This window comes from Agelaius tricolor, unplaced genomic scaffold (assembly GCF_023055355.1).
Source record: "Agelaius tricolor isolate 1412-34295 unplaced genomic scaffold, bAgeTri1.0.p SCAF_32, whole genome shotgun sequence".
NCBI lineage: Eukaryota > Metazoa > Chordata > Aves > Passeriformes > Icteridae > Agelaius > Agelaius tricolor.
In genome coordinates this window covers 4,618,956-4,640,184 of record NW_027269292.1, presented here as the reverse complement: position 1 = coordinate 4,640,184, position 21,229 = coordinate 4,618,956, and the positions used below count along the sequence as shown (strand labels likewise).

General features: G+C 42.4%; 1 protein-coding gene across 4 annotated transcripts in view; it reads left to right on the top strand.

Annotated features, from left to right (window-relative positions):
- The first annotated feature begins 544 nt into the window (after positions 1 to 544).
- The window catches only part of ABCA5 (ATP binding cassette subfamily A member 5), a 49,472-nt gene continuing 28,787 nt past the window's right edge, over positions 545 to 21,229 (top strand). The window contains exons 1-11 of one of the 4 annotated variants that reach the window (XM_071451534.1): positions 549 to 649; positions 4,262 to 4,395; positions 6,191 to 6,303; positions 8,966 to 9,170; positions 9,397 to 9,555; positions 10,936 to 11,033; positions 13,686 to 13,915; positions 16,230 to 16,371; positions 17,481 to 17,669; positions 18,125 to 18,272; positions 20,008 to 20,176. In XM_071451534.1, the coding sequence (XP_071307635.1) occupies positions 6,199 to 6,303; positions 8,966 to 9,170; positions 9,397 to 9,555; positions 10,936 to 11,033; positions 13,686 to 13,915; positions 16,230 to 16,371; positions 17,481 to 17,669; positions 18,125 to 18,272; positions 20,008 to 20,176 (1,445 nt within the window). In that variant the 5' untranslated portion in view covers positions 549 to 649; positions 4,262 to 4,395; positions 6,191 to 6,198. Of the gene's footprint in view, positions 650 to 4,101; positions 4,396 to 6,187; positions 6,304 to 8,965; positions 9,171 to 9,396; positions 9,556 to 10,935; positions 11,034 to 13,685; positions 13,916 to 16,229; positions 16,372 to 17,480; positions 17,670 to 18,124; positions 18,273 to 20,007; positions 20,177 to 21,229 lie in introns of all 4 variants that reach the window. The other 3 variants (XM_071451533.1, XM_071451535.1, XM_071451536.1) reach the window with 3 other exon arrangements.

Below are 21,229 nucleotides of genomic sequence, written 5' to 3'. Positions count from 1 at the left end.
GGTACCGGGGGTGCCGGGAGGTACGGGGGGGTACTGGGGAATACTGGAGGGTACCGGGAGGTACAGGCGGGGTTCGGGGGTACCGGGGGGTACAGGGAGGTACCGGGGGATACCGACGGAGTACCGTTCGGGGTACTCCGGAGTTCGGGGATACCGGAGAGTACCGGAGGGTACTGGGGGGGTACCGGCAGGGTTCGGCGGGTACCGGGAGGTACCACGGGGTACCGGCGGGTTCAGGGGATACTGGGGGTTACCGGGGGGTACCGGGAAGTACCGGGGGATACCGGAAGGTACCGAGGGGTACCGGGAGGTACCGGGGGGTACCGGTGGGGTTCAGGGGGGTACCGGCAGGGTTCGGCGGGTACCGGGGGGTACCAGGGAATACCGGAGGGTACTGGGGGGTACCGGCAGGTACCGACGGGCTACTGGCGGGGTTCGGGGGGTTCGGGGGTTCGGCTCCGCTGCCGAGGGGCGGTCCCGGGCCGGGGGGCGGTGGCAGGGGCCGGGCCCGGCCCCTCCGGCTCGGGTGGGACGGGAAGGGGAAGGAGCGGAGAGGAAGAGGAGGAGTTGGGCTGCACCTGGGTGCGCGTCATTACTCGCGGGTGCCGATGGCTGGGGCAGCCGAGCCGGCGGGGCTGCGCGCTGAACGGTGAGAAAAGCGCATTGCCAGGGACTCCGAGCGGGGGAAAAGGGAGATGTGCAAAGCAGGAGTGTCCTCCCTGCGAGACACGCGGGGTACCCGCGGCTGGGGCGCCCTGGGAATGCGGGAGGATGCTGGGGATGCTCAGAGATGCAGGGGGATGCTCGGTGATGCTCAGGTATGCAGGGGGATGCTCAGGGATGTTGGGGATGCTCAGAGGATGATCGGGGACGTTCAGGGATTTGCAGGGATGCAGGAGGATGTTCAGGGATGCAGTAGTATGCAGGAGGATGCTCGGGGACGTTCGGGCATGCAGGAGATACTTGGGGATGCTCAGGGATGTTCAGGGATGCAGAAGGATGCTGGAGATGCTTAGAGGATGCTCAAGGATGCAGGAGGATGTTCAGGGATGCAGGAGGATGCTCAGGGATGCAGGCGGATGCCTGGGGATGTTCCGGGATGCAGGAGCATGCTGAGGGATGCAGGGGGATGCTCAGGGATGTTCAGGGATGCAGGAGGATGCCTGGGGATGTTCAGGGATGCAGGGGGATGCTCAGGGATGTTCAGGGATGCAGAAGGATGCTGGAGATGCTTAGAGGATGCTCAAGGATGCAGGAGGATGTTCAGGGATGCAGGAGGATGCCTGGGGATGTTCAGGGATGCAGGAGGATGCTCAGGGATGCAGGGGGATGCTCAGGGATGTGCAGGGATGCAGGGGGATGCTTGGGGATGTTCAGGGATGCTCGGGGATGTTCAGGGATGCAGGAGGATGCTCAGAGGATGCTCAGGGATGTTCAGGGATGCTCAGGGATGCAGGAGGATGCTGAGGATGCTGCGGGAGCTGTGCAGGGACAGCCCGACCTGGCTCTGCTCCGTGTCATTCCTTGTCCCCTCAGGGAAGCAGGGATGAGTTTGGAGGGAAGGGATTTGCAGCCCTGGGCAGGGCGGGGGTTCCCCTTGGGGCTGATACAGGAGAAAATTCATATCAGGGAGAAAACTCAGAAAAGGGAGAAAATTCGGCCCTTTTTTTAAACTTACCACATAAAGTATTTATGTTATTAAATGTTGTTATAGTCACAATTTCAATGATGTAAAGAGCTCAGCAGAGTTTTGCTGTAGGACCACCTCGGCTGCTGTCTTGTAGCAGCAAGATCAATAATCTCATTTTCCTGCCGTTCCACAGGGTTGTTCACTCATGAGTTGTTTTTGCCTCGAGCCACAGCTCATTTAGCTGTGGCTGACACCCTTCTTGTTTGGTTTTCTTTGGGTTTTTGGGGTTTTTTGGGTGTTTTTTTCTGGCTTGAGGGACAAGGCAAACGTGCTGTGCAGCACCAAGTCAGCATGTGACCTTTACAGCCCGTTGCCAGGTTGGTGCCTGGGGAAGGGAGGGAGGCTTCCCAGGGATCAGCTGAGCAGTATTTAAGAAGCACTGGCATCTCTGATGTGGAATTAAAGCCCAGAGCCAGCCATTCCCTTGAGATGGCTTAGATTGAGATGCCCACAAGGGTTTGTGTGTCACCCGCTTGCCACAGCAGCACAAATCACAAGGCATTGCCTGAGCTGAGCAGCATCCTCACAGACTATCTGCATTTTTTCTGCTCTTAATCAATTCAAATGCCTTGGCAGCTTTTTCTGCTGGGCCTCTGTGTTCCTTTCCTTCATCTGGAGTTTCAAAGAGGGTCTGGGTTGTTTTTTTTTTCCTCCCCCAAATACAATTTTTCACCTTTCAAGTGATGCTTCTTCGGTGTCCTTCATCATTCTGTAGCCTACGTGGAGGTGGCAGGTGTAATATGAAAAATTAATTAACATTCTTCAGATGACCCTTCCTCCAACCTGGCTGACGTAAATGAAAGCATGGCAGAGTTCCAGTGGAGATGTGGGAGTGTTTTGGGTTTTGGAAGTGGATAGAAAATAATTGGAGAAAAAACAGTAACTGGCACTGGTGATTGAATCTTGTTAAATCGTCTTTGCCAGGTTTGGGAGTTTAATGAAAATATTATTAATAACAATAATATTATAATCAAAATTATAATTATAATTATTCTTTAATTAAAATATTGTGGCTGAGGGAAGGGGTTCCTGGGTTAGACCCTTGTGCTCAGGAGGGCCCTTGATTGATTTTATTTCTGGGACTGCTCTTGGAATGTGCAAACAGTGGCACTTGCAGGGCATGCTGTGAGCAGAGGGAGAACCATGGTGATTTTCATGACCTGTAAGCAAGAACTGCTGCTTTTGATTATTTTTCAAACACTCTGCTGTCACTGGGAAAGGTTTTTTGCCTGAAAATATCCAGAGGAGTTGTACTCATTTCTCCTGCAGGGCTTGGTTGCTGTCATAGCTTGGTGTTGAAGCTTTTTGTAGTTGGATTTTTGGGGGTTTTTTAAGGAAAATATTTTTTTTTTTTAATTTTTGAAGTAGTCTCAGTGTGAGGGCAGCACTCCAGGCTGGAGGTGGGATTCCTTCCCAGAAATTCAAATTGCAGTGATTGAATCCCACATCCCTCGTGGGGTCTCTGCTCCATGGAGGACCCCAGAGCCAGCCTGGGAGTGGGAATTTGGTTCCTTTTTGCCCCTTTTCCCTCCTCTCACCCCTCCCATGCTCAGACAGGCTCTATGTATAAAATATTTGTGTATTTATAGTGGTGCTGACATCTGAGGAGCTTCCTGTGTCCCGTTCCTGAGGTGGTGTCTGTGCTCCAAAAAAAGAACCCAGGCAGGGAAGGAAGTTTGAGCCATGTGGTGTCTGACAGATAACTGAGAGCCCAGAGCTCTGCACAGGCACCAGCAACATCAGCCTGCTCTGGAAGGAGTGCTGGGAGCTGGAATATGGATAAATTCCACATTCTCCACTGTGTTTTGGCTGAAGGGTTGAGGAATTACTCAGTTTCTTGTTGAAGTTCTTGTTGCTGAGAATTTGAAACTTTCTGTGCTGGCAGGCACTGACCCCCACAAGAACACTGCACTGACCTGAGGCTGTGGAGAAGCTTCCAAAATTTATTAGCGCTGGGATTATGGGTGTGGAGTTGGTTAGAAGTGTGTGGTGTCACAGGGTGGAAAACTTGAAGTTAAGGGTTTAGAATACAGTAATAGATGTAAAGCAGGATGGAGGTTTTAGGGCAGAGGCTGCTCCTTCTTCTTCACCTTCTCCATGGGTTTGGGTGGTTTTGTGTCATTGGATAAAAAAGTCCACATTGCAGGGCATGGGTGGTTGGTTGTTGGGTTAAAAGTGAAAATAATTGAGGTGTCATTTCTTAATTGGACAGTTTATCCTTAAAAGGCCTTGTAGAGAAAGCTTGTTAGGCATTGTGTTGCTTGTTAGTGAAATACTGCAGAACTCACCCCTTGTGAGACTGTAATATGGATAAGAAATTATTCTTATGGATAAGAAATAAAGGATCTTCTTTATTTCTTATCCATATTCCCATCTTTATTTCTTATCTTCTTTCTTCTTATCCATATAAGCAATAAACACCTGAGTGTGAGCACGAATTACCATCTCAAGAGTTTCAGTCCCTGCCAGAGGCAGAAGAGAAGCCAGACCCAGCAGTTTGGTGTTGGTGGAGGTGGCCTTGGTGCCCCCTGTGCCCTCTGAGCAGCTCCTGGTGTTGTCTCACCCTCCCAGGTGAAATGTCCCAACGCTCCCAGCTGAGGAAGCAGAGGGAGATGGACACTGAGCCCTGACCGCCAGCCTCAGGCAGCAAAAAGGGCAGCAAAACCCAGGAGAGAAGAACCCTTGCAGCCCCCATCCCTCCCCAGGTACGTGCAGCCATTCCTGGAAGAACATTTCCTCTTTAATCCCATTTAATAATTTCATTTCTTTTCCCTCTCCCCACGGCCATGTGCAGCCTGGGCAGTGGTGAAGAGGTTCAAAAGCAGGAGTGAGTGGTGCTGGCTGTGCTCCAGCAGGGAAGGGGGTTACTCACAGCCCATTGCACAGCTGGCCCCAGGGCAGCTCTCCGTGCTCCTGCCTCAGCCTGCAGTGCTGCTCCACAGAAACTGCTGGGGCTGGGATCCACGGGGGAAATGGAAATAAACCTGGGGGGAAATGGAAATAAACCTGGCTTAACTCAGGCCTAGGGAGCTGGGCTTAACTCAGGGCTAGGGAGTTGGGCTTAATTCAGGGCGAGGGAGCTGGGCTTAACTCAGGGTGAGGGAGTTGGGTTTAACTGAGGGCAAGGGAGCTGGGCTTAACTCAGGGCTAGGGAGTTGGGCTTAACTCAGGGCTAGGGAGTTGGGCTTAATTCAGGGCGAGGGAGCTGGGCTTAACTCAGGGCTAGGGAGCTGGGCTTAACTCAGGGCTAGGGAGCTGGGCTAGAGCTGGTCCTGCCCTGGGCCTGAGGGATGGCTCCAAGGCGTCCTGGGGCATCTTCAGCCCAAATTCCCAGCTGGATTCCCAGCTGCCCTCATTCCCAATTGCTCTCATTGCCAATTTCTCTCATTCCCAATTCGCCGTTTCTCATTGCCAGTTTCTCTCATCCCCAATTTCTCTCATTCCCAATTGTCTGCTTCTCTCATTGCCAGTTTCTCTCACTGCCAATTTCTCTCATTCCCAGTTCCCAATTGCTCTTATTCCCAATTTCTCTCATTCCCAATTGTCAGTTTCTCTCATTCCAAATTTCTCTCATTCCCAGGTTCTCCCATTCCCAGTCTCTCTCTTTCCCAATCTCTCCCATTCTCCATTCCCAGTCTCTCCCATTCCCAGTCTCTCCCATTCTCCATTCCCAATCTCTGCCATTCTCCATTCCCAGTTTCTCCCATTCCAAATCTCTGCCATTCTCCATTCCCAGTCTCTCCCATTCCCAGTTTCTCCCATTCTCCATTCCCAGTCTCTCTCATTCCCAGTCTCTCCCATTCCCACTTCCCAATCTCTCCCATTCTCAATTCCCAGTCTCTCCCTTTCCCACTCTCTCCCATTCCCAGTTTCTCCCATTCTCCATTCCCAGTCTCTCCCATTCCCAGTTTCTCCCATTCCCAATTCCCAGTCTCTCCCATTCCCCATTCCCAGTCTCTCCCATTCCCAATCTCTCCCATTCCCAGTCCCTCTCATTCCCAGTCCCTCTCATTCCCAGTTTCTCCCATTCCCAGTCTCTCCCATTCCCCATTCCCAGTCTCTCCCATTCCCAGTTTCTCCCATTCCCAATTCCCAGTCTCTCCCATTCCCAGTTTCTCCCATTCCCAATTCCCAGTGTCTCCCATTCCCAGTCTCTCCCATTCCCCATTCCCAGTCTCTCCCATTCCCAGTCTCTCCCATTCCCAGTTTCTCCCATTTCCAATTCCCAGTCTCTCCCATTCCCAGTCTCTCCCATTCCCCATTCCCAGTCTCTCCCATTCCCACTCTCTCCCATTCCCAGTTCCCCAGTGACAGACACATAACCTGTATCAGGAGTTATTAAAACATCAAAAACTGAAACTTTTCTGTGACCATCCAAGCCCAGAGGTGCTGAACGCTGCAGCTGCCCGCCTCAGCTTGGGAAATTATTTTGTCATTTAACAAAAAATTTCTATTTTTGTCATTTAACAAAAAATTTGTATTTTTTTCTTCTGAAAGCAGCCCAGAAAATGGCCCCAGGAGCTCCAAGAGAGGCAGGAGTGTGGAGGCAAACCCGAGCTCTGCTCTTCAAGAATTGCCTGATCAAGTGCAGGACCAAGAAGAGCAGTGTGCAGGTGAGGGGGCTCCTCGCAGGAAACGTGATGAGGTTTTTGAAATATTCCATTTTTTTTTGTGCAGGAGGTACTTTTCACTCTATTTTTCCTGTTCTGGCTGATCCTGATGAGTATATAATGAGTTTTTTTGAACTTTTGAAGCACTCAATTTTGAAAGATTCCATAATTTTTGGTTCACACAGTGCTTTTCCCAATGTTTTTCCTGTTCTGCTGCTCCTGATGAGTACACAATGAACTTTTTTCAATCCTTGAAATACTGAATTATAAAATATTCAATTTTTTTTGGTACAGAGGTGCTTTCCCCTCTATTTTTCCTGTTCTGCTGATCCTCATGAGTATATTGTGAGCTTTTTAAACTTTTGAAGCATTGAATTTTGAAATATTCCATATTTTTTTGGTGCACACGGTGCTTTTCCCAATATTTTTCCTGTTCTGGTTGATCCTAATCAGTACACAATGAGTTTCTTTAACCCTTTGAAACGTTGGATTTTAAAATATTCCAATTTTTTGGTGCACATGGTGCTTTTCCCTGTGGTTTCCCCAAATCTGGTTGATCCTGATGAGCCTGATGCACCCTCACAGGAAATATGATGAGGTTTTTTGAAATATTCCAATTTTTGGTGCTTTTCCCTCTGTTTTTCCACTTCTGGCTGATCCTAATGACCATATACTGAATTTTTTTAACCCTTAGAAATACTGAATTATAAAATATTCCATTTTTTCCATACAGGAGGTGCTTTCCCCTCTGTTTTTCCTGTTCTGCTGATCCTGATGAGTATAAAGTGAATTTTTTGACCCTTTCACATACCAAATTTTGAAATATTTTAATTTTTTTTGTCCAGGAAGTGCTTTCCCTATGGTTTCCCCAAATCTGGTTGATCCTAATGAAGTGCATCATTAATTTTTTTGCCTGTTTGAAATACTAAATTTTAAAATATTCAATTCTTTTTAGTACAGGAGGTGCTTTCCCCTCCGTTTTCCTCTTCTGGCTGATCCTAATGAGCATATATTGAATTTTTCTGACCCTTAAAAATACCGAATTTATAAAATATTCCATTTTTTCCCTACAGGATGTGCTTTCCCCTCTGTTTTTCCTGTTCTGCTGATCCTGATGAGTATATAGTGAATTTTTTTTGACCCTTTCAGATACCAAATTTTGAAATATTTTAATTTTTTTTGGCCAGGAAGTGCTTTCCCTGTGATTTCCCATAATCTGGTTAATCCTAATAAGTACAGAATTAATTTTTTTGACCCTTTGAAATACTAAATTTTAAAATATTCCAATTTTTTTTGGTACAGGAGGTGCTTTTCCCCTCTGTTTTTCCACTACTGCCTGATCCTAATGAGCATATATTGATTTTTTCTGACCCTTAAAAATACCGAATTATAAAATATTCCATTTTTTCCCTACAGGAGGTGCTTTCCCCTCTGTTTTTCCTGTTCTGCTGATCCTGATGAGTATAAAGTGAATTTTTTGACCCTTTCACATACTAAATTTTGAAATATTTAATTTTTTTTGTCCAGGAAGTGCTTTCCCTATGGTTTCCCCAAATCTGGTTGATCCTAATGAGTGCATCATTAATTTTTTTGATCGTTTGAAATACTGAATTTTAAAATATTCCATTTTTTGCCTACAGGAGGTGCTTTTCCCTCTGTTTTTCCTGTTCTGCTGATCCTGATGAGCATATAGTGAATTTTTTTGACCCTCTCAGATACTAAATTTTGAAATACTTAATTTTTTTTGTCCAGGAAGTGCTTTCCCTGTGGTTTCCCCTAATCTGGTTGATCCTAATGAGTACATCACTAATTTTTTTGACCCTTTGAAATACTAAATTTTAAAATATTCAGGTTTTTTTGGTACAGGAGGTGCTTTCCCCTCTGTTTTTCCACTTCTGGCTGATCCTAATGACCATATACTGAATTTTTTTAACCCTTAAAAATACTGAATTATAAAATATTCCATTTTTTCCATACAGGAGGTGCTTTTCCCTCTGTTTTTCCTGTTCTGCTGATCCTGATGAGTATATAGTGAATTTTCCTTAACCCTTTCAGATACTAAATTTTGAAATATTTAATTTTTTTTTTGTCCAGGAAGTGCTTTCCCTGTGGTTTCCCCTAATCTGGTTGATCCTAATGAGTACAGAATTAATTTCTTTGATTGTTTGAAATACTAAATTTTAAAATATTCAAATTCTTTTTAGTACAGGAGGTGCTTTCCCCTCCGTTTTCCTCTTCTGGCTGATCCTAATGACCATATACTGAATTTTTTTAACCCTTAAAAATACTGAATTATAAAATATTCCATTTTTTCCATACAGGAGGTGCTTTTCCCTCTGTTTTTCCTGTTCTGCTGATCCCGATGAGCATATAGTGAATTTTTTTTGACCCTTTCAGATACCAAATTTTGAAATATTTAATTTTTATTTTTTGTCCAGGAAGTGCTTTCCCTGTGGTTTCTCGTAATCTGGTTAATCCTAATAAGTACAGAATTAATTTTTTTGACCCTTTGAAATACTAAATTTTAAAATATTCAATTCTTTTTAGTACAGGAGGTGCTTTCCCCTCCGTTTTCCTCTTCTGGCTGATCCTAATGACCATATACTGAATTTTTCTGACCCTTAAAAATACCGAATTTATAAAATATTCCATTTTTTCCTTACAGGAGGTGCTTTTCCCTCTGTTTTTCCTCTTCTGGCTGATCCTGATGAGCATGATGCACCCTCACAGGAAATATGACGAGGTGCCCAACACAGACCTGGGCCCCCTGGACCCCTCAGTGTTGGTGAATTTTGTCATTGGCTACACCCCCCCCACAGCCCTGGCTCGGGAGATCATGAGGAAAGTGGCTTCTGACAACTTTGAGGATGGTATTGACACCTTAAATCTTGGTTTTTTCCCCATATTTCCTCCTCCCTTTGAGGAGGAATACAATATTGTATTTTTAATATTTTAACATATTTACTATAATTTTATATTTAGATTTGTATTTCTATTTATAGTGTATTTCTATTTTTATTACAGCATATTTTTATAATTTATATTTATTTATAATTTTTCATTTTATATTTCATATTTCTATTTTACTGCTCCCAGGCCTCATCACTGAGGAGTATTTGAGTGAGGAGGAGCTGGAGCAGGCGAGTTTTCTCAAACCCTCCAACTTTGTGGGGGTGGTGTTCAAGGACTCCATGTCCTACCAGCTGAGGTTCCACGACTCCATCGCCATGTCCTCCATCTACACCGAGTCCAGAGGTAAACCTGCAGGGGACAAAGCTGCAAAACCATCCCCAAATTTCTTTTTTTTTGGCCTTTTTTGGCCTGGTGTGGCATATATTGGTTTGTGGGCTTGTTGGTGCTGTTATTGGGGAGTGGAGCAGCTGTAACTCTATTTTTTGGGATTTTAACGTGGAATTGTGGCATGGAAGGGCTCCTGAAGGTGATTATTCCCTATTTAATAGTAAATCCATATAGTAATGGTAATCCAGAGGTAAATCTGCAAGGGAATAAGCTGGAAAATCATCCCAAAATTTCATTTTTTGGTTTTTTGTTTCTGGACTGGTGTTGCGTTTGTGGGGGTTTTGGGTGCTGTTACCAGGGAATGGGGCAGCTGTAACTCAATTTTTTGGGATTTTAATGTAACATGGCTTGGCTTGGAAGGGATCCTGAAGATGATGATTCCCTATTTAATAGTAATTCCAGATAGTAATAGTAAATAGTAATTACTAGTAATGACTATCTAGAGGTAAACCTGCAAGAGAATAAGCTGGAAAATCATCCTATATTTTCATTTTTCAGTTTTTTTTGGCTTAGTGTTGCATGTGTTGGTTTGTGGGGGTTGTTGGTGCTGTTATCAGGGAGTGGAGCAGCTGTAGCTCAATTTTTTGGGATTTTAACGTGGAATTGTGGCATGGAAGGGCTCCTGAAGGTGATTATTCCCTATTTAATAGTAAATCCAGATAGTAATGGTAATCCAGAGGTAAATCTGCAAGGGAACAAGCTGGAAAATCATCTCAAATTTTCATTTTTTTGCTTTTTTTTGGCTTGGTGTGGCATATATTGGTTTGTGGGCTTGTTGGTGCTGTTATTGGGGAGTGGAGCAGCTGTAACTCAATTTTTTGGGATTTTAATGTGGAATTGTGGCATGGAAGGGCTCCTGAAGGTGATCATTGCCTATTTAATAGTAAATCCATATAGTAATGGTAACCCAGAGGTAAACCTGCAAGGGAATAAGCTGGAAAATCATCCCAAATTTTCCTTTTTTGTTTTTTTTTTTTCTGGCCTGGTGTTGCATTTGTGGGGTTTTTGGTGCTGTTACCAAGGAATGGAGCAGCTGTAACTCAATTTCACCTGGAATTGTGGCATGGAAGGGCTCCTGAAGGCGATTATTGCCTATTTAATAGTAAATCCAGATAGTAATGGTAATCCAGAAGTAAATCTGCAAGAGAATAAGCTGGAAAATCATCCCAAATTTTCCTTTTTTTTAACCTGGTGTTGCGTGTATTGTTTTGTGGGGTTTGTTGGTGCTGTTATCAGGGAGTGGAGCAGCTGTAACTCAGTTTTTTGGGATTTTCACCTGGAATTTCACCTCCTGGGAGGTCTCCTGGAGATGATCATTCCCTGTTTCCCCTGCAGCCGCGTGCTCCAGCCTGCGCAAGAGCTGCGAGTCTGTGACCTACTGGAGCTCGGGCTTCACAGCCCTGCAGGCCTGCATTGATGCTGCCATCATCCAGGTGAGGAATCCCACAAAACCCATAAAATCCCACCCAAAACAATCCCATAAAATAGGGCTTGGAACACACAAACCCTGTGAGGAAGCCCTGAGGGAGCTGGGGGTGCTCAGCCCGGAGCAAAGGAGACTCAGGGGTGCCCCCATCACCCTCACAGCTCCTGAAAGGTGCCTGTGCTCAGCTGGGGCTGGGCTCTGACACAACCAGAGCACACAGCCCCGAGCTGCACCAAGGGAAATCCAGGCTGGAGAGCAGGGAAAAGTGTTTGCCACAAAGGGGGATAAAGTTCTGGAATGTTCTGCCCGGGGAGGTGGGGGAGTCCCCATCCCTGGGGGTGTTTAACAAAGCCTGGATGTGGCACTGGGGGCCAGGGTTTGGGTGAGGGGCTGGGGCTGGGCTGGACTCCATGGCCTTGGAGGTCTCTGACAACCTGGGGATTCTGGGAATTCTGTGAAAATCCCACAAAATCCCATTAAATCCCATCCTCACCCCAAGGAAGGGCAGATCCAGGGGCTGCTTAATCTGCCTGTTAATCCTGGGAGATGCTGGGTGAGATTCCAGCTGGCCTCTGATGACAAGGCAGAACTTTTAGGGTGGTTTGGCCATGTTTTGTCCAGCACTCTTTTGTCCAGGACTGTTCTGTCCAGGTACCACAGGGAAAATGCCATAAAATCCCACAAAATCCCACAAAATCCCATCCTCACCCCAGGAAAGGGCAGATCCAGGGGCTGCCTGCTAATCCTTAATCAATCTGCTAATCCTGGGAGATGCTGTGTCTCAAATCTCAGCTGGCATCTGATGAGGAGGCAGAAGTTTTGGGGTGGGTTTGGCCATGTTTTGTCCAGGACTCTTCTGTCCAGGCACCACTGGGTAAATCCTATAAAATCACACAAAATCCCATCCTCACCCCAGGAAAGGGCAGATCCAGGGCTGCCTGGTAATCCTTAATCAATCTGCTAATCCTGGGAGATGCTGTGTCTCAAATCTCAGCTGGCATCTGATGAGGAGGCAGAAGTTTTGGGGTGGGTTTGGCCATGTTTTGTCTAGGACTGTTCTGTCCAGGTACCTCAGGGAAAATGCCATAAAATCCCACAAAATCCCATTAAATCCCACCCTCACTCCAAAAAGGGCAAATCCAGTGGCTGCCTGGGTTGTTTAATCTATCTGTCAGTCCTTGGAGATGCTGTGTCAGATCCCAGCTGGGATCTGATGAGAAGGCAGAAGTTTTGGGGTGGGTTTGCTTGTGTTTTGTCCAGGGAAAATCCTATAAAATCCCACAAAATCCCATCCTCACCCCAAAAAAGGGCAGATCCAGGGGCTGCCTGCTAATCCTTAATCAATCTGCTAATCCTGGGAGATGCTGTGTCTCAAATCTCAGCTGGCATCTGATGAAAATGCAGAAGTTTTGGGGTGGGTTTGGCCATGTTTTGTCCAGCACTGTTTTGTCCAGGACTATTCTGTCCAGGTACCACAGGGAAAATGCCATAAAATCCCAAATAATCCCATCCTCACCCCAAAAATGGCAGATCCAGGGGCTGCCTGCTAATCCTTAATCAATCTGCTAATCCTGGGAGATGCTGTGTCTCAAATCTCAGCTGGGATCTGATGAGAAGGCAGAAGTTTTGGGGTGGGTTTGCTTGTGTTTTGTCCAGGACTGTTTTGTCCAGGGAAAATCCTATAAAATCCCACAAAATCCCATCCTCACCCCCAAAAAAGGGCAGATCCAGGGCTGCCTGCTAATCCTTAATCTGTCTGTCAGTCCTGGGAGATGCTGTGTCTCAAATCTCAGCTGGGATCTGATGAAAATGCAGAAGTTTTGGGGCAGGTTTGGCCATGTTTTATCCACATACCACTGGGAAAATCCCAGAAAATGCCACCCTCACCCCAAAAAAGGGCAGATCCAGGGATTGTATGGGCTCCTTCATCTGCCTAGAGATGCTGTGTCAGATCCCAGCTGGGATCTGATGAGAAGGCAGAAGTTTTGGGGCAGGTTTGGCCATGTTTTGTCCAGGACTGTTCTGTCCAGGACTGTTCTGTCCAGCTACCTCAGGGAAAATGCCATAAAATCCCACAAAATCCCATTAAATCCCACCCTCACCCCAAAAAAGGGCAGATCCAGGGTCTGTATGGGCTCCTTCATCTGCCTAGAGATGCTGTGTCAGATCCCAGCTGGGATCTGATGAAAATGCAGAAGTTTTGGGACAGGTTTGGCCATGTTCTGTCCAGGACTGTTTTATCCAGGATTTCCCCAATCCTTTTGGGTTGGATTCTGAGGATTTGTGTCTCCATTTGCACCCCAGAGATGCTGAACATCCAGCACAACCCTCCTCAAATGCTCCCCCCAAAATGCCATTCCAGACAGAATTTACCTGCAAAATTTATTCTTTTGCTGTCACTGTTTCTCAGCAATTTTTCCCAATTTCCCTCCCCTCACCCTGCTCGTGCAGGCAGCAAATTCCATCTTTTTAAATGACAGAAACTCCACATTTCCTCATTTCATCCCCAGGCATTCAGGTGTTTTCCAGTCTTGCTTTTGGCCTGGAATTTGGGGTCAGGAAGGTTTTGGGCTCTCCAGATCTCCGGGGTGGAGTGGTTGGGATGGGGCTGAAAAATCAGGAAAAATGTTAAAATAACTTTTCCTCCTTTTCCTTCCAGCTGAAAACAAATCATTCTGTTTGGGAACAGCTGGATCTGACCAGAGCCATGGTTATGGGAGAGGCTGCAGTGGTGGAAATTGATAATTTCCCTCGTGCAATCATTTTAATTTACCTGGTGATTGCATTCTCCCCCTTTGGGTATTATTTAGCAATTCACATCGTGGCAGAAAAGGAGAGGAAGCTGAAGGAGTTCTTGAAAATTTTGGGACTCCATGACACTGCCTTCTGGTATGTGAGTGTTTGCTACAACCTGTTCCTTAGAAAAGAAAAAAAAAATTAAATATATGTAAAGGGAAAAAAAAAATTAAATATATGTAAAGGAAAAAAAATTAAATATATGTAAAGGGAAAAAAATATTAAATATATGTAAAGGAAAAAAAATTCAATCTATGTAAAAAAATTATTATATTAAAAATTATTATGTTAAAAAAATTTCTAGTTAACCTCTTCTATGCCACCCTCCAGCTCTTAAATTGTTTTCAGTCTTTAAGTGAAAAATATTCACTTAAATATTGATAAATACAAATAATTTAATTATTTGTATTAACAAATAATACAAATATTGATAAATACAAAATATTGATATTCTGTACAATTAAACAGAGAGACACTTGCAGTACCATGAAAATATGAATATTTTAATAAGTAATCCTGCTGCATTTATTCATGTAAAGCTACACCAGATTAGAGGGATTAAACTCATCATGTGTGAGGTTTTATGGAGGTTTTTAAGCATTTTTGGCTCACTACCTCCTTCCCTAGAAGCTCAACAGGTAACCTGCAGCCTGGCACACAATTAAATGAAGCCAACTCTATAATTTGAATGTGCCAGAGCAGTCTCAACAACAGGTTTTCAATTGTTTCCTCACCCTGATGAAAATTGGCCTGGGCAATAGAATATTTCATTTTTCTCCCAAATGATGTGTTAATTTGAAACCATTGATAGCTGAGGGGATAAAACCAGGTTTGGCTTTGCCCTTTCTGGCAGGGTTTTCACCCTGCACTGAAAATCCACCTGGGGTGGTTGGAATGATTTATTTTTCAGTTGTTTCAGAGGAAATGTGTCATTTTCTGCTACCTGCGCACAAACCACCCCTGTTTGCTGAGGTCAGAGTTGCTCCCACACTCACAGCTCTGGTTTTCAACAGAGCAGGATTTTATTACCCTGCCCAGCAGCCTCTATTAAACTTTAAACAGAATTCCTTGAATTATTGAAACCTACGACTCTGTTACCCTCTTTTGCCCATACCAGGGAATTAATTATGCAAAAAATAAAGGTGAATCACCTGATTGTGCATCTTGGACTGCCCTGGGTCTCACTGTGTGCTGAGAACAACCCCAGGATGTTCACTACAGCTCTTTGACTCAGGTTTTGTTGCAAACAGCTCTTTGATTCAGGTTTTGTTACAAACAGATCTTTGATTCAGGTTTTGTAACAAACAGCTTTTTTATTCATGTTTTATTGCACACTTGCCCTTTGGTGCAGTGAGACACAGAGTTAGAAATTAACTTGGGGTAGAAGCCTGTGAGGAATATTAAAGAGTGCTGGGCTCTGGAATATGTGGAATTAAAGAGTGCTGGGTTCTGGAATATGTGGAATATTAAAGAGTGCTGGGTTTTGGAATATGTGGAGTATTAAAGAGTGCTGGGTTCTGGAATATGTGGAATATTAAAGATTGCTGAGTTTTGGAATATGTGGAATTTTAGAGTGCTGGGTTTTGGAATATGTGGAATTAAAGAGTGCTGGGTTCTGGAATATGTGGAATTAAAGAGTGCTGGGTTTTGGAATATGTGGAATATTAAAGAGTGCTGGGTTTTGGAATATGTGGAATATTAGAGTGCTGGGTTCTGGAATATGTGGAGTATTAAAGAGTGCTGGGTTCTGGAATATGTGGAATATTAAAGATTGCTGAGTTTTGGAATATGTGGAATTTTAAAGAGTGCTGGGTTCTGGAATATGTGGAATATTAAAGAGTGCTGGGTTTTGGAATATGTGGAATTAAAGAGTGCTGGGTTCTGGAATATGTGGAATATTGAAGAGTGCTGGGTTCTGGAATATGTGGAATATTAAAGTGTGCTGGGTTCTGGAATGTGTGGAATATTGAAGAGTGCTGGGTTCTGGAATATGTGGAGTATTAAAGAGTGCTGGGTTCTGGAATATGTGGAATATTGAAGAGTGCTGGGTTCTGGAATATGTGGAATATTAAAGAGTGCTGGGCTCTGGAATATGTGAAATATTGAAGAGTGCTGGGTTTTGGAATATATGGAATTAAAGAGTGCTGAGTTTTGGAATATGTGGAATATTAAAGAGTGCTGGGTTCTGGAATATGTGGAATATTAAAGAGTGCTGGGTTTTGGAATATGTGGAATATTAAAGAGTGCTGGGTTTTGGAATATGTGGAATTTTAAAGAGTGCTGGGTTCTGGAATATGTGGAATTAAAGAGTGCTGGGTTCTGGAATGTGTGGAATATTAAAGAGTGCTGGGTTTTGCTGTTTGTGTGGCTGGGATTCATTAATTTTTCTGGGTTTTTCCATCCCTAGGCTGTCCTGGGTGCTGCTCTACGTGAGCCTGATTTTTGTCATGTCCATCCTGATGGCTGTGATTGCCACAGCCTCGTCCCTGTTCCCCCAGAGCGGTGCCTTTGTCATATTCCTCCTTTTCTTCCTCTATGGAGTCTCCTCTGTGAGTATTCCTGGCCCTGGGGCTTTGTTTTATTCCCTTCCCACCTGATTTCTTCCCTCTGCCAGAATATTTGTTCTTCCTGTGGGGTTGAGCAGTGCTGGGAGTCTGAGCTGTCCCAGCCCTTCCTGGGGTTTTCTCCTGGTTTTAGGATGTGGTACAGGTGTCACCCATCCCCTTGAAAAATGCTTTTCCCTCCTGAAATATCTGAGTTTCTAATGATGAGTTTATATATGATGAAAACTGATCAGGTTTTGAGTTTTCAGCCCTCCACAGAACCATTCTTCACTCCAGATCCTCTTCAAAACATTTCCTGTTACTGCAGAGTTTAATGTAAAAAACCTAATAAACTGTCAGAGAATGATAAAAAATACATCATAAATATATTTATCTATCCAGTTGCTTGTCTGAATTGATAAGAGGAACAGTTGGACTTGATCTTAAAAGTATTTTCCAGCTGAAAATGATTCCATGAACCTGTGCTGTAGTGACTATACCAGGAAAATTATATTATAAATTATATGATTGTCAGAGGCAGCTATGGTATTTTCCCTTAGTTTTTTTACAAAATTTCTATATTATTATTATTATTATTATTATTGTATTTTCCCTTAGTTTTTCCACACAATTTCTTTTTTATTATTGTTATTATTACTATGATATTTTCCCTTAGTTTTCCCACACAATTCTATAATAATAATAATAATAATAATAATAATAATAATAATCATAACAACAACAACAACAACAACAACAACAACAATATTGTATTTTCCCTTAGTTTTCCCACACAATTTCTATATCATCATCATCACCATCATCATCATCATCATCATTATTATTATTATTATGGTATTTTCTCTTAGTTTTTCCACACAATTTCTTTTTTATTATTGTTATTATTACTATGGTATTTTCTCTTAGTTTTCCCACTATTATTATTATTATTATTATTATTATTATTATTATTATTATTATTATTATACTACGGTATTTTCCCTTAGTTTTTCCACACAATTTCTATATCATTATTATTATCATTATTATCATTATTATTATTACAATTATTATAATTACAGTACTTTCCTGTCTGTTTTTCCCTCTGCCCTCAGGTTTTCTTTGCCCTGATGCTGACCCCTCTGTTTAAGAAGTCCAAGCACGTGGGAATTGTGGAGTTCCTGGCAACTCTGGTTTTTGGCTTTGTGGGCCTCAACATTGTCCTGCTGGAGGATTTCCCCAAATCCTTCGTGTGGATCCTCAGCCCTTTGTGTCAGTGCAGCTTCTTGATTGGTGTTGCACAGGTAAATCCCCACCTGCCCCTGATGGGGGTTTTAAATAGATATTTTATTTTTCAAAAATTATATTTAAATTATACTTTAATTTTATTTATTAATTATTTATTTATTATATTTATTATATTTATTATATTTATTATATTTATTAATATTTCTTATTTGTGTTATTTATTAATTCTTATATTTAAATTATATTTTTAAAATATGCAATATTTAAAAATATTGCTATTCAAATGTTTTTAAAATATGCAAATGTTTTAAAACCATGAAACTTTTTTTCATAGCAGTTTAATATCCAGCGCCATAAAGGAGCTGTTACTCTTTGTGTCCATTATGATCTCAGTCACTTTCTCATTATTTTGGGGTTTTTTTGCCAAGTTTTTTGCCAAGTTTTGGGTTTGTTTTTTTTTTTGCACTGTGCTGGTTTTTGCCTTTTTGGTGTGTGACATCTCTCCCTGCAGGTCATGCACCTGGAGGATTATGAGGATGGGGCAACATTTGCAAACATCAATGCTGGTCCTTACCCTCTGTGTATCTCTCTGATTCTCTTGGTGCTGGACAGCATCTTTTACCTGCTCGTGGCTGTCTACCTTGACCAGGTGATCCCAGGTGAGTTCCTGACAGACCCTGAGCTCTGGGAGGATCAGCCTGGAATCCTGAGCTCCCCCAGCTGCTGCCATCTCCTCCCTGAACTCTCTGGAGAAAGGAGGTGATGCTGTTTTCACATGGAATTTGACACTTCTAGCTGAAATAATTTATATTCTATAACTATATATATATATATATATATTCTTCAACTATATATATATTCTTCATATTCTTTAACTGTATATATATAGTTAAAACTGTGAGGTGTGAGGAAGGGTTTTGGCCTGCTCTTAAAAAGCTTAATTTTCCCCTTTTTCTAGAGGAAAAACTTCCTTCCTGAGTTATCTACAACCTCAACTCACACATTTTCAGGGACCCCCACCAGAGGGAGGAATGAATGAATCTGATTCCATGTTCTTACAAGGCTAATTTATTATGTTAAGATCTATATTATATAAAAGAATGTTGTACTAAACTATACTAAAGAATACAGAGAGGAGGCAGACAGAAGGCTAAAAAGATAAAAATGAAACTCGTGATTCCTTCTGGAGTCTGACACAGCTTGGCCCCAGTTTGCCATTAAGTCAAAACAATTCACAGCAGAAACCAATAAACAATCACCTGTGGGTAAACACTGTCCAAACACATTCCAAAGCAGCAAAACACAGCAGAAGCAAAGCAGATAATTATTGATTTCATTTTTCTCTGAGGTTTCTCAGCTTCCCAGGAGAAGAATCCTGGGCAAAGGGATTTTTCAGAAAATACGATGGTGACAGTCAGCCTTTCCAATTTCCTCTTGGAGGGCTGGAAATCAAAGGCTGCTCTGCCTCTTCCAGATCTCTCCCTGTGGCAGAAGAAGTTGAGCCTAAAACACAGAATAAAGTTGTTAATCTTGGGATTAAGAACTGGTTAAGCTCCTCAGCTCTGTTCACCTCCAGCCTCTCTTTTTTCTCCCTGCCACATTTAAGTCACTGCTCATTCAGCACTGGGGATTTCTCTGGAATAGAAGGAGATTTACAAATTTATTTAAATACTCAGCAAAAGTGAAGGCTGCCAGCAGTGGGGATGGGGAGTTGTGGCTTAAATGGAAATGTGGCTGATGGAATTCCTCAGGAGCAGGGGTGGGTTGGCTATGGGAGGAGCTGAAAGCCCAGAGCTGAAGTTTATATAATATTATAATATAATATATAATATTTGTGGTTGCTGCTGAAAGCCCAGAGCTAAGGAATATAATATAATATAATATAATATAATATAATATAATATAATATAATATAATATAATATAATATAATATAATATAATATAATATAATATAATATAATACAATATAACATAACATAACATAACATAACATAACATAATATTACTACATATTATAATATATGATGATATAATATATGATATGATATGATATAATACAGTATAATACAATATTACAGTACTATTTATTATTATATATGATGAATATATGATATTATATAATATATGATATAATACAATATTCTAAAATATATTATATAATATAATGTAATATAATGTAATTTAGTGTAGTATTATAATATATAATATAATTAATATAATTAATGTAATACAATATACAATATACTATATATTATATATTATATATATTATATATATTATATATATTGTATATTATATATTATATATTATATATTATATATTATATATTATATATTATATATTATATAGTATTTGTGGTTGCTGCTCAGGAGTTCCTTCTGTCCTGTCCCCAGGGGAGTTTGGCCTGCGCCGCACGCCCTTTTTCTTCATGAAACCCTCCTTTTGGTCAAAGCACAGGAAAAACTACAAGGAGCTCTATGAGAGCAGCATCAACGGCAGCTTGAGCTTCAGTGAGATTGTGGAGCCTGTGCCTTCAGAATTCCAGGGCAAGGAAGCCATCAGGTACAGCATTCCAGGGCAAGGAAGCCATCAGTACAGAATTCCAGGGCAAGGAAGCCATCAGGTACAGAATCCAGGGCAAGGAAGCCATCAGGTACAGCATTCCAGGGCAAGGAAGCCATCAGGTACAGCATTCCAGGGCAAGGAAGCCATCAGGTACAGAACTCCAGGGCAGGGAAGCCATCAGGTACAGCCCTGCCCTATCTGGGGGCGAGCAGCTCACCTGCAATTTCAGTTCTTGAGAATCACTCCTGACTCTCCAGTGCTCAGGCTCAAACAGCACTTGGATTGCAGAGCCCTCCACACAGCAAATCCCGTCCTCAGGGCTGTGGAGCCAAGCATAAATCACTGCAGGAGTGGGGTTTGTTGTTGTAATCTTAGAGATGGACCAGATAGGAGCTTATTTTTTAAGTAGTGAAAGGTATTTTTATTACCTCCAGGTTCAGGAGTCTGGTTTTAATGCTGCTGTTCCCTGAGAACATGGTGGCTGTTGTTGTGTTATTCACCTATCCAGGACTCTCCCCACATCATCCCTCCACCAGCTCCAGCAGTCTTCCCACCTCTCCATGTGCAAGTTTTGTTTGCTTTCATACTCATTCTCTTCCCCATTACTCACCCTCCATAATCCACTCACCATCCTCATGTTCAGGGTGATGAGGCTTCCAAAATCCATCCTTGATTTGGTGCCTCCAGATAAACTGGCTGTTCTTTACATTTGGAAAACCAGCAGGGCTGGAAGGAAGGTTTTTGCCTCTCTTGAAAAGAAAAACACTTGCTATTTATATATATAAGAATACTTGCTATTATATATAATTTATATATATAAAATACTTGCTATTATATACTTGCTATTATATATAATATATATATTATATATATATAAATAATATATATAAATAAATAAAAATATATATTTATATATTTTTATATATATTTTATATATTTTTATATATAATATATTATATATATAAATACTTGCTATTATATATATATAATATATATTTTTATATATAAAAATATAACTATAATATATATATTATATATATAAAATACTTG